At 45.4% G+C, this 13,043-nt stretch overlaps 1 protein-coding gene across 8 annotated transcripts in view; it reads right to left on the minus strand.

Annotated features, from left to right (window-relative positions):
- Window positions 1–11,200: 11,200 nt before the first annotated feature.
- Window positions 11,201–13,043, minus strand: part of BCL6 (BCL6 transcription repressor) — a 79,465-nt gene continuing 77,622 nt past the window's right edge. For all 8 annotated transcript variants that reach the window (XM_081862407.1, XM_081862410.1, XM_081862403.1 and 5 more), the window contains one exon: window positions 11,201–12,807. In XM_081862407.1, the coding sequence (XP_081718533.1) occupies window positions 12,664–12,807 (144 nt within the window). In that variant the 3' untranslated portion in view covers window positions 11,201–12,663. The remainder of the gene's footprint in view (window positions 12,808–13,043) is intronic.

The raw sequence follows: 13,043 nt of genomic DNA on the forward strand, positions 1-13,043 counted from the left end.
TGGGAGGAAAATGAGGAAGGAACCTTTGTAGAGGTTCGCAGACACAAAAATTCACCCTGCGCTAAGAAACCTGGGAACCACTTTCTGCACTGAAGTTTTTGTTAGACGTACACATGTCTCCCATTTTAAGTGGACACCTAAGTTTTGGTGTAAATGTCCCAAATAAATTCACAAAGGTAAGGAGAGGTAAAGCTCACACTATTTTGCCACTATTTTGTGGCAAAATAGTGTACAGTCTATTTGGGAATACAGGGCTCTGTCTTGAGGAAGGTTACCAGATTTTTTTCAAAGAATCCGGGGATACTTTTTAAAAAAAGAGAGAAAAAAAGTTATTTTTTAAAAGGTTTTTTGTTTAAAAGAAGTACCATATTTTGTGCCCCATAGGACGCACCGGCCCATAGGACGCACCTAGTTTTTTGGGGGGGAAATAAAGAAAAAAAATTATTTCCCCCCAAGGTGCGGGGCTGCAAGAACCAGGTTGGGGAACAGCGGGAAGGCGTGCTCTACCTCCCCGCTGTCCCCCGAGCTTGTGGGGCTGGCAATGGGGAGAAGTGCACTGAGCCCGGGACTGCAGGCAGCTCTGCGCAGCCATCGGGAGCCGGGTGGGACTTCGCACCCCGCTCCCGATGGCTGCGCAGAGCTGCGCTGAGCCCGAGACTGCAGGCAGCTCTGCGCAACCCTCGAAGCCGGTCTCCCGAGGGTTGCGCAGAGCTTCCTGAAGCCTGGACAGCGAGAGGGCTTGGTGCACACCGACCCCTCTCGCTCTCCAGGCTTCAGCGAAAGCCTGCATTCGCCCCATAGGACGCACACACATTTCCCCTTCATTTTTGGAGGGGAAAATGTGTGTCCTATAGGGCGAAAAATACGGTAATATCTTGTCTTCTGTGGTCTCCTCTGTCGGTCAGCCTTCCTGGCCCTGGCCTGCTCTCTTGGAGAGCTAGCTGCCATGGAGTAGGCTTGGGTCAGGCCTGGGCTTGGCCATGTTCCCTTGTCCTCCCAGTGCTCTCCTACCTCTTTTCCTCAGCAGTGGCAGCGGCGGCACGGCAAAGTTGGGGCTCCCCTCTTTTTTCTCCTTCCTCTTTCTCTTCCTTCTCCTTCTCCTCTCCTCCTTCTCCCTGCATCCACTCAGGGGTTTTCCTGGCCCCAGAACGCCACTGGGAAGTCAGCCGGGTGGCTGGGCGCTCTTGCTCCCAGCTCAATTTGGGTCACGGGGTGAGTGTGTCAGTGGTTCCCCCAGTTGACACGCCGGGCGTCCCCCGTTCCCCCTTGGCAGTGGCAGTCTCAGCAGCCCGGAGCCAGCGCCACCCATATGTCTATATACTAGACAAGCAAATATGGAATTTAGTTGTTTTCTCTCTCTCTCTCTCTCTCTCTCTCTCTCTCTCTCTCTCTCTCTCTCTCACACACACACACACACACACACACAGAGAGAGAGAGAGAGAGAGAGAGAGAGAGAGAGAGATAGCTAGATGATAGAGAGAGAGAGATTGATACTTAGTCTTTCCTTTATTCCTTTATTTTTTAATTCACTTTTTATTTCCATTTTATTCTGTTCCAACACATACACACCTGGGGACAAGGTGACGCTCAGCCTCGGGCCCTCCTGGAGGAAAGTGAACAGTTGAAGTTGTGTCTGGAATCCAGACTCTGTTGGTCACAAGTTAAGGAGGAGGGTGGTCTCCTCGATATGAGATTTCAGCGTTGCGCATAAAAAACACAAAGCAAGCGAGGGAGACGATAGGCGTCACTTTCTTTCTTTTAATTTAGCATTTTTAAAGGATTTTACTTCATTGTTAGGAAAATGTTACCCAGGCTCATTAGTGTTTTCAAAATGCAATGTTTTCCTCCCTGTTGACATGGATGGGGAAGCGGAGTGGATTAATGATCACCCAAAGTGGGACAACACACATGGCTCTCCCCTTTGATCTCTGGTCTGAAGCTCAAAAATTGTGCAAGGGCTGGAAATATCTAATTGCTGTTTGTCTGAAGCTGTGAAAACTCCACGACACCTCGATTTCTGTAGCAAATGCTAAATCCCCTGCCTCCCCAAAATTAAAATCACCCCATGCTTTATCACATGGATTACGGCACATTTCCCCTAAATTTATGTTTTACATTCCTGGCTGCTGTTCTGAAAATGTCTGGAAGGGACTCATTAGATGAGTGTGTGTTCACTCTACCAGTTTATTACTGGTACTAATTGGGCATAGGGACGCAGGTGGCGCTGTGGGTTAAAACACAGAGCCTAGGACTTGCCGTTCAGAAGGTAGGCGGTTCGAATCCCCATGACGGGGTGAGCTCCCGTTGCTCGGTCCCTGCTCCTGCCAACCTAGCAGTTCGAAAGCACGTCAAAGTGCAAGTAGATAAATAGGTACCGCTCCGGCGGGAAGGTAAACGGCGTTTCCGTGCGCTGCTCTGGTTCGCCAGAAGCGGCTTAGTCATGCTGGCCACATGACCCGGAAGCTGTATGCCGGCTCCCTCGGCCAATAAAGCAAGATGAGCGCCGCAACCCCAGAGTCGGTCACGACTGGACCTAATGGTCAGGGGTCCCTTTACCTTTTAATTGGGCATAGGCTCTTATGGGCACCACAAAAAAATCACAGAATAGTAGAGTTTGGAGGGATCCCAAGACCCATACAGTCCAACCCCCTTGTGATGAAGGAATCTCAACCAAAGCATCCATGAGAGATGGCCACCCAAACTCTGCTTTGAAATCTCCAATTAAGGAGAACCCACCACCTCCTGAGGGAGTCCGTTCCACCTATAAACAGCTCTTACCATCAGAAATCTCTTCCTGATGTTGAGTCAGAATGTCCTTTTTGTAACTTGAAGCCATTGGTCCAGTTCCTACCCTCTGGGGCAGAAGTAAACAAATCTGTTCCCTCTTCCAAGCGACAACCCTTTGGATATTTGAAGATGGCTCTCATGTCATCCATTTCTCTTTTCTTCTCCAGGCTGTTGTTGTTGTTTAGTCCTTCAGTCGTGTCCAACTCTTCGTGACCCCAAGGACCAGAGCACACCAGGCCCTTCAGATATGCCCTGGCTCTGTTCTCTGTCGAGGGCTATGGATTCCCAGAAATTTGCACAAATCATTTCAGCTGAGCAATACTCCAGCAATTAGGGGACGCGGGTGGCACTGTGGTCTAAACCACTGAGCCTCTTGGGCTTGCCGATCAGAAGGTTGGTGGTTCAAATCCTCACTATGAAGTGAGCTCCCATTGCTCTGTCCCAGCTCCTGCCAACCCAGCAGTTCAAAAGCACACCTGTGTGAGTAGATAAATAGGTACTGCTGCGGTGGGAAGGTAAACAGTGTTTCTGTGCGCTCTGGTTTCCACCACTGTGTTCCGTTGTGCCAGAAGCGGTTTAGTCCTGCTGGCCACATGACCCGGAAAGCTGTCTGTGGACAAACGCCAGCTCCCTTGGCCTGAAAGCAAGATGAGCGCCGCAACCCCATAGTCGCCTTTGACTGGACTTAACCATCCAGGAGTCCTTTACCTTTACCCTTTTTTACTCCAGCAATTAGACTTATCAATTCTTAGTTAAATTCTCAGGAGCCCCTTAATTTGTCCCCTCTCAGCAGACTTGCCGCTGTAAAGATGACAACTCTTCCTAAACTTTTGGTTTTTATTTATTTATTTCAAGTTTATGTTTCTAGGTAATCTTCCCTGCCCTTCTGTTTCATATCACTAGATTGTTCTGCCCATCACTTGTCTGCGCTTCATATCCTGTCCAAATCACCTGGACCAACTTTGAGAGCAAAATAAGTGCCATTCCAAATCTTGGGTGCTTGGATGTCTGGTGTCCTACTGAATATTCGGTGCAGTGCAGAAATATTAAGAACAGCTGAAGATTCTTTGAGCTAAACAGCTCTTTTTTGATGTTGGAGAAATCAGGTACTCCTCTGCCCTCCACTGGGTATCAGGCTCTATAGCAGGCATTCAACCTTTTTTTATATCCTAAATTTTTTTGAGTTGAACATTAAAGTGACTTTAACAGCCTGCTTTGGCACCATAATTGCCTCCTATATGGATTTGCCGCTACTGTTGCAGAACTGTCATTGTCACGGGCGCCACATAGTACTTGCTCTGCAGTTGCAAGAATTTGATCTTTGCGACCTGTTGGAATGTAATGTAAAAGCGCTGTTTAAAATGTATCTTCTTCTTTTTCTTTAGCGATCCCTTGTAGCTGAGTAAGATTGTCTTCCATAAACACGGTCTTAACAGCGAGTCCGTAAGTAAATGAAGAGGCCAATTCTGGATCCACATGTCATTCCACAGTGGGGACATTGGTTTCCGGGCGGGATTTGATCACGACGAGGGTTTGCCAAGCGTGGCTTCCTCTTAGCATGTTTCTCCCTTGCGTCCTGAGTTTGAGTGTCTTCAAAGCCCATGACACCTTTGGTCAAGGCTGTTCTCCAACTGGAGCACTTGCAGGCCAGTGTTTCCCAGTTGTCGGTGTTTATACTACATTTTTAAAGATTAGCCTTGAGACAGTCTTCAAACCTCTTTTGTTGACCACGGCATTATGCTCAAACTCAGGAGGCAAGGGAGAAACGTGCTAAGAAGAAGGCACCCTTAGCAAATCTACACCGTGATCAACTCCCGCCCAGAAACCAATGTCCCCACTGTGGAAGGATGTGGGGATCCAGAATTGGCCTCCACAGTCACTTATGGACTCACTGCTAAAACTGTGTTTATGGAAGATAATCTTACTTGGCTATGAGGGATCGCCAAAGAAGAAGAGTTAAGCACCATGCAAAAGGATGTAGGTTGGGGTAAGATGAGTACCATCTTACTCAGCTATGAGAGATCGCCAAAAAAGAAAGATGACTCCGAGTAGACTCATTGAAATGCATGGTAATGTTCATTAATTTCAGTGGGTCTAGTTAGTTGACTGCATCCCAATGGAAGTAAAGTTACCCCCCAAAACATATTTACTGTTCACATGATACTTAAATCTTGCCTCAATCTGCCACCTTGTGGTTGTAGTGGAAATTGTCATTCTTGCTGCCAGTGGCATTTGATTGGCCCAGTGGTGCCCAAACTTTTTTCAAAGAGGGCCAGATTTGATGAAGTGAACATGCATGAGGGCCGGCTGGATTAGGCCCCAGAAACGGACTTTGGACATTTTTTTTTTTGCAATACTGCTGGGACTTGAAATATTGCCGCAAGCTGCTTTTGTGGAGAAGGGCTCCAAAAAGCACTGTGGCCATTTTGGCCATTTTATCAAAATGATATAATAATAATAATAATAATAATAATAATAATAATAATAATAATAAATAATTTATTATTTATACCCCGCCCATCTGGCTGGGCTTCCCCAGCCACTCTGGGCGGCTTCCAAAAAAATATTAAAATACTATAATACATCAAACATTAAAAGCTTCCCTAAACAGGGCTGCCTTCAGATGTCTTCTAAAAGTCTGGTAGTTGTTCTCTTTGACATCTAGTGATAGGGCGTTCCACAGGGTGGGTGCCACCACCAAGAAGGCCTCTGCCTGGTTCCCTGTATCTTGGCTTCTCGCAGTGAGGGAACCGCCAGAAGGCCCTCGATGCTGGATCTCAGTGTCCGGATAGAACGATGGGGGTGGAGATTCTCCTTCAGATATACTGGACCGAGGCCATTTAGGGCTTTCAAGGTCAGCACCAACACTTTGAATTGTGCTCGGAAACATACTGGGAGCCAATGTAGGTCTTTCAAGACCGGTGTTATGTGGTCTCTGCAGCCGCCCCCAGTCACCAGTCTAGCTGCCGCATTCTGGATTAGTTGTAGTTTCCGGGTCACCTTCCAAGGTAGCCCCACGTAGAGCGCATTGCAGTAGTCCAAGCAGGAGATAACCAGAGCATGCACCACTCTGGCGAGACAGTCTGTGGGCAGGGAGGGTCTCATCCTGCGTACCAGGTGGAGTTGGTAAACAGCTGCCATGGACACAGAATTGACCTGCGCCTCCATGGACAGCTGTGAGTCCAGAATGATACCACTCCATCCATCCTCAGAGGAGCTCAAAGTGGTATACAATACATGTTTCTTTTCCACACACATGTTGTCATCACGACAACCCTGTGAGGTGGGCTGAGAGGGGGGGCGGGGGCTAAAAGTCATCTGGCAAGCATCCAACTCTACCAATCTAGGATTCTATGAATCTGTGAGTGGAGATTTGAACCCGGGTCTCCCTGGTCTTAGTCTGATCAATAGGAGTATAGCATCTAGATCAAGGGAAGTCATAGTGCCACTGTATTCTGCTCTGGTCAGACCTCACCTGGAGTACTGTGTCCAGTTCTGGGCACCACAGTTCAAGAAGGACACTGACAAACTGGAACGTGTCCAGAGGAGGGCAACCCAAATGGTCAAAGGCCTGGAAACGATGCCTTATGAGGAATGGCTAAGGGAGCTGGGCATGTTTAGCCTGGAGAAGAGGAGGTTAAGGGGTGATATGATAGCCATGTTCAAATATATAAAAGGATGTCACATAGAGGAGGGAGAAAGGTTGTTTTCTGCTGCTCCAGAGAAGCGGACACGGAGCAATGGATCCAAACTACAAGAAAAAAGATTCCACCTAAACATGAGGAAGAACTTCCTGACAGTAAGAGCTGTTTGACAGTGGAATTTGCTGCCAAGGAGTGTGGTGGAGTCTCCTTCTTTGGAGGTCTTTAAGCAGAGGCTTGACAACCATATGTCAGGAGTGCTCTGATGGTGTTTCCTGCTTGGCAGGGGGTTGGACTCGATGGCCCTTGGGGTCTCTTCCAACTCTATGATTCTATGATGCTCTTCCCACTCTACCACGCTGGGTGTTTTTCAGCGTTCCAGGATATTCTTCACCATGGTTGCTGTGCGTGAAGGAATCTGACTGTCATTTGGAGGGTAGACAAATAACTGGGCCACTTTGCTTTGGTGGATGTTGCAGCTGAAATGCCCCTTGCCTCTCAGAAAATAAATTGGGAATAATTATCGTCAAACTATAAGCTTCCCTTCGACCCAGAAAAAAACTCACGTTTTGCTGCCTGGTGTAAATCTGCATAGTTTCCAGTGTGACGTACGATTCTGAGGCTTTTAGAAGCAACATAGCAGGGCTCACCAATCTGTTTCTGAAAAATGTATTTTTATTAAAGATTTTTTTAGTTTACAAAACACATGTAATTATTATTAATATTGATTATTTTCAGTTGTTATCTCTGAGAAAAATAGAAAATAAGAGGATATATCTATACGAATTCTTCAAACTTGCACGACCCTTTAAAAATTAGTTAAGGAACCAAATGTTATATAATACTGTTTTATAATTTATGAAAATTTAGAATTTAAATGTATTTTCATGTAATATTTGATACTTCCAGCTGATGAAGGTGAATAGATCGAAACAGGGCCCTGTCTGGCCTGAGTTCTTGGTCTGCTTTTTTCTTGGTATATCGAAAGAGGAGTGGCAAGCAAAACTGATGGACTATGTGGAGATGGCGAAACTGACGGGAAAGATCCGAAACCAGGAAGATCAAGCATTTGAAAAGGACTGGAACAAATACGTGTCTTATTTAAAAGATCACTGTAAAAATGTAAAGACATTGGCGGGAATGTGAAGGTACTTGTAATGGGAAAGTCTACTACTACATTTTACTGATGATTTATATAATGATTTGGAAAACGTAAAAGATGCAGTTAATTAGGGGATAAAGAAAGAAGCCATGGAGGGGTGGAGGGGAGTTCAAAGGTTCAAAAGAACCTATTAAGTGGAGATGAAAAATGAATATTGTGAGGATGTTAAAAATGTGGAAAATTAATTTTAAAAAATTTAAAAAAGATTATGGTGTAAGTTTTCACAGACTGTAAGTTTCCACTTCATCAGCCGTGTTCATGCTGTTGTCCCCAAATCTTAAACTGGTGGTTCCCAAAGGGGATAGTGAGGGTTACCTAGGGGAGGTACAGTGGTACCTCGGATTAAGTACTTAATTCGTTCCGGAGGTCCGTACTTAACCTGAAACTGTTCTTAACCTGATTCCTTCCAGTAGCACCTTAAAGACCAACTGAGTTAGTTCTAGGTATGAGCTTTCGTGTGCATGCACACTTCTTCAGATACACTGAAACAGAAGTCACCGGACCTTTCTATATAGTGAGTCTCACTATATAGAAAGGTCCGGTGACTTCTGTTTCAGTGTATCTGAAGAAGTGTGCATGCACACGAAAGCTCATACCTAGAACTAACTCAGTTGGTCTTTAAGGTGCTACTGGAAGGAATTTTTTTATTTTGTTTTGACCATGGCAGACCAACACGGCTACCTATCTGTAACTGTTCTTAACCTGAAGCACCACTTTAGCTAATGTGTCCTATTGCTGCTGCCGCGCTGCTGGAGCATGATTTCTGTTCTCATCCTGAAGCAAAGTTCTTAACCTGAAGCACTATTTCTGGGTTAGCGGAGTCTGTAACCTGAAGCGTATGTAACCTGAAGCATTTGGGGTTTTTTTGAAATATCATTTTTATTAACAGGCCAATCAAATCACATCAATTCCAAATCACATTAGTTCCAAGCAATTGACTCACAGCACCGCTCCGCTCAACCCGCTCCACTCCGAAACCCGTAAATGGGTTTCCTTGCAAGTTGGGGGGGCGCAAAAGGTGCCCGCCGAGTCCCACGTTCACAGGCTTCACCGCCTGTGATTCCTGTAGAGTCCCCGCTTCGCCGTAGCGGTACAGACCCGATTTCCACGGAGCCGGTCCCCTCCAGATCAAAGGGAATCTGCCATTAGCTGATGGCGCTAACCCGGAAGTGAAAACAAACATATCCTGTGTGGGTTGTACATTCTCCAAGAGTCCTATCACATAAAGGACAGACGCCATTTCCACACCTCTGTAAAAAACATTCCCACAGTCTGTCCGTTGATTTCCACAGGCTTGCCAATCTATATCTCAGGGGGCTCTGCCAGGTCAAGATCACATTCCGATCACCATACATTCACATTCTGATGACCCTGGTCCTCCTCCCCCTCCCCCTCCTGTAAGCAAGCCTGTCTTAACGAAGCTCCATTAGTAACTGCGTCATAAAGCTTTCTTTCCATTCCCTGATGTTTCCACCAGTCCTCTCTTTAATCAATAATTTATTTCCACACAGTTCTTATTCTCCTGCTTGTGATTAGTAATTTGCAACGATTCTTCTCTCTGGAGGGGAGTGTTATTAATACTCACATAAGACAAAAAAAGAAAAGTTTTTTCCTCCCCCCCCTTTCCGGTTCAGTCCAACATACCGATCTTTTAATGATGATTCTTCACTTAATTTATTGTCCAGCCCGTCACTCCGCTCACAGAGATCCCATTATTCAGCAGTCTTTACTCCCGATCTTCACTTGATGTATGTGCATTAGCTTCTTTCCAATTATATGTTTCCAATTATATATTTTGAGCTAATGCAACCAGTGCGCGATTAGAGACAGCGTCAGGGAGAGCCGACCTCACTCGAGGGCTTCGTGCCAAGTGCCCACACCCCCTTCTTTCGAATCCGGGGGTGAATTATGGACACAGCTGGCAAGGCAGTCCCCCCCATTCCCTTGGGGGGGGCAAGGGAGGCTGCATACTCCCATATCAGCCTCTTAATTACCTCGTGTGGGTTGGAGAGATGTTATTGTCGGCCATCTTCCAATGCGCCCCCTGGTGGCCCCCAACATGAAGCATTTGTAACCCAAGGTACCACTGTAGTAAGAACCAAGCAGCCACAGCTGTTGGAAGATAAAGGTATAAATGGCTATTGGACTTTGGAAAACTGCTATCAATGGATCAAGTTCATTAATTCCGTTGAATTCATTAAACTAAATAGTTTTACAGTTGTACCTCGGCTCCCAAATCCCTTGGGAGTCAAATGTTCCAGCTCCCGAACTATCGAAAACTGGAAGTGAGTTCTGGTTTTCAAATGTTTTTTGGGAGCCAAACATCCGGTGTGGCTTCTGCTATTGTTTCCAGTGCCCCTGTGCAATCAGAAACCAATCAGAAGCTGTGCCTTGGTTTCTGAACATTTTGGATGTCAAATGGACTTCCAGAACGGATTTTGTTTGACTTCTGAGGTACGACTGTACTTGTTAGCATCTGTCTGTCTCAGGAGACAGTGGAAAATGTGCCTTGAGGGGTGAAGTCAAACCTGTGGCTGTAGAGACCAATACAGGAGAGACATATTTTGTTGCAGTTGGGGCAGGTGAAGGGACCGGTTTTCAATGAAGTTGCAACTGCTTCAAATTTTATTGAGTCCTTATCTTCCTTAGTGGTTTGTGCAAACCACTATTCTGAATAATGCTTTCTACAGGGTAGTAGCCACTGGGGAGGAATATATGGAACTTGTAGGGGGGAGGGTAAAAAAGTTTAGGAACCATTGGCATAACCTATAACAAATTTGTTAGTCTGTAGGATGCAACAAGATTCTTTGTTGAGTTTCCTGCAAGAGATGAACAGAGCTCCAGCCCCTCTGGAAGTGGTTAACCTTGTCATGTTAACGGGGGGTGGGGGGTGGTAAGAAGTTGTTTGTGAAGAGAGGATTTCACAAATTAATACATGTGGACTGCTTTTTATTTCTGTATGGTTCAGCTGACTATGCCTTGGTATTCAGAGTGGAAGGGAAGAAGGGTCACTGATATCTTGAAGTTACAACTTTTGTCATCTGTGAGATAGCATTTGACTGATACGTGTGGATACACCAGAACCCACTCGGTCAGGTTAGGACAGGTGTCAGCAAACTTTTTCAGCAGGGGGCCGGTCCACTGTTCCTCAGACCTTGTGGGGGGGCTGGAATAGATATATTTTTTTGGGGGGGGATGAACAAATTCCTATGCCCCACAAATAACCCAGAGATGCATTTTAAATAAAAGGACACATTCTACTCATGTAAAAGCACGCTGATTCCTGGACTGTCCGTGGGCTGGATTGAGAAGGGAATTGGACCCGATCCAGCCCCCTGGGCCTTAGTTTGCCTACCGATGGGTTAGGAGGAATCACTTGCAAGACTTCTCCCTGCATCTTCCACTTCCCATCAGCTCCAGGCAACATGAGAGGCCAAAGGAGAATGGTCTTGCTGGCTGGGAATGGGTGAGAGTTTGAATTCTGGGCACCAGGAGGGCACCAGGTTGAGGAACGCTGCATTGGACCGTGAACTGGCACAAAGGGATGCCTTCTCAAGAAACAACTGCTGGGGCAGGTAGGAAGGAAAAGAAACACACCACACAGCCTTGCTCATGGTTGCTTTCTGCTGTTTTATTTTTGAATTTGTACAGCTATATTTTACAGAACGCATTAATGCAGTTTGACACACACCCCAACCCTGTCACCCGAGATTGACTGATTGTAACACAAGTGTATAAAATGAGACCAAATTATTATTATCTTAAAAAAAACAACAACACCTGACATTCTCCATCAAGAGTCTGCAACGACCCCCTTTATAGCGACACCGTACCTCAAAACTGGGCTCTAATTTAGTCGAAAAGAAAGGCACTGTGAGAAAACGCAAAAAAAGAAGAAGAGAGAAATAAAAATAAAACCCCAAACGAACAATATACATATATACAGACTGGGGGAAAGGAAAGAAAGAAAGAAGGAAAACAGAACACAAAATTACGTTTTTTTTAAAATTATTTTAAATTCCTTCTGCAGCTTTGTTGGTTTAATACACACTCTTTTTTTGTAAATTGTAAACCTTCACTTGCAAAAAATACAAATACACACTCAATGCTCTTAGACAAAATATTTTCTCACTAATACAGATGCAATACTTTTAAAATATCTTGTTAAGTGCTTTGTCACAATAAAGACTCCCGGATCAGCCATCTGCCTGCAGAGGCCTAGCAGGAGACTTTAATGCATATATATATATGTATATATGTGTGTGTGTGTGTCTGTGTGTGTGTGTGTGTGTGTGTGTGTGTGTGTGTGTATATATATATATATATATATATATATGCATTTAATATCTCTTTTTTAAAGGTTTATATTTTATATATATTTATATTTATATATATATATATTCATATATTTACAACTCTGCCATAGATTCCATCACCTTTGGTTAAAAAGTTAAAGCCCTCTCCACTCTGATAGCATATACAATCTCCCCGCCCGCCGCCCCCGCTCTTTCGTTAAAAAACACACAATTTCATTTGCGGGGGGAAAGGAAAAAGGAAAAGAAAAAGGAAATAACAATTTGTTCCCATGAAACGATCTACATTCCTCGTCTCCTGGCTGCGAAAGGGTCAGGCCTTTTGCAGCGCAGACTTTAAAAAGACAGGGGTTCTCCCCCTCCCCAGCTCCAAAACCCAAACTCTCTTGCACATAAACACACACACACACACACACACACACACACACACACACAAAATGTCGATCTGACTATATATATATATATATAGATATATATAGAGAGATATATAGATATATATATACTTTTTTGAAAATTCACATAACTGGGAAGCAGGAAAAAACAAAAAGGAAATGTAAAACCCGTGTCATTATACTAGTTCTCCTCCTCTGCAACTGCGCTCCGGGCTTCGAGAGGCACTCCATTGTGTGACAATAAAGAATAATAAAGTTTTTGTCCCGTCTCCCCCCCCTAAAGTGTTACAAGTTTCCTTTGGACATCGCCCCACTGCCCTTCCTCCTCCTAAGCCAGGCCCTCTTCTCCCGAGAAACAGGTCATTCCTTCAGCAAGCCTTTGGGAGCTCGGCGGCGCCTTCCACTGTCGAGACGCGGTACTGCACCTTGGTGTTGGTGATGGCGCCGTGCTTCTGGCGCAAGTGCAGGCGCAGCTGGCTTTTGTGGCGGAAGTGCAGGTTGCACTTTTCACACTGGAGGGGGGGGGAGAGGAGAAAAAGCGAAAAGGCATCAAATCTGGGCTCTAATAACAACAGGGATAAATTGTCTTGTCTGGTCTTTCTGTGTGCAACAGCAGCAGCTGTTGGTAGCCAGTTGTTGCAAAGGAAATTATATCCCAATAAAAGGGGAATGGTTAAGTAGGAGCTTCCGGGTCGGCGCCATCGCCGAATGGCGGACTCCCTCCGAGCTCCGGAGGGAGTCTGCTGGG

The sequence above is a fragment of the Podarcis erhardii genome (assembly GCF_964252035.2).
Source record: "Podarcis erhardii genome assembly, chromosome: 5".
NCBI classification, from domain to species: domain Eukaryota; kingdom Metazoa; phylum Chordata; class Lepidosauria; order Squamata; family Lacertidae; genus Podarcis; species Podarcis erhardii.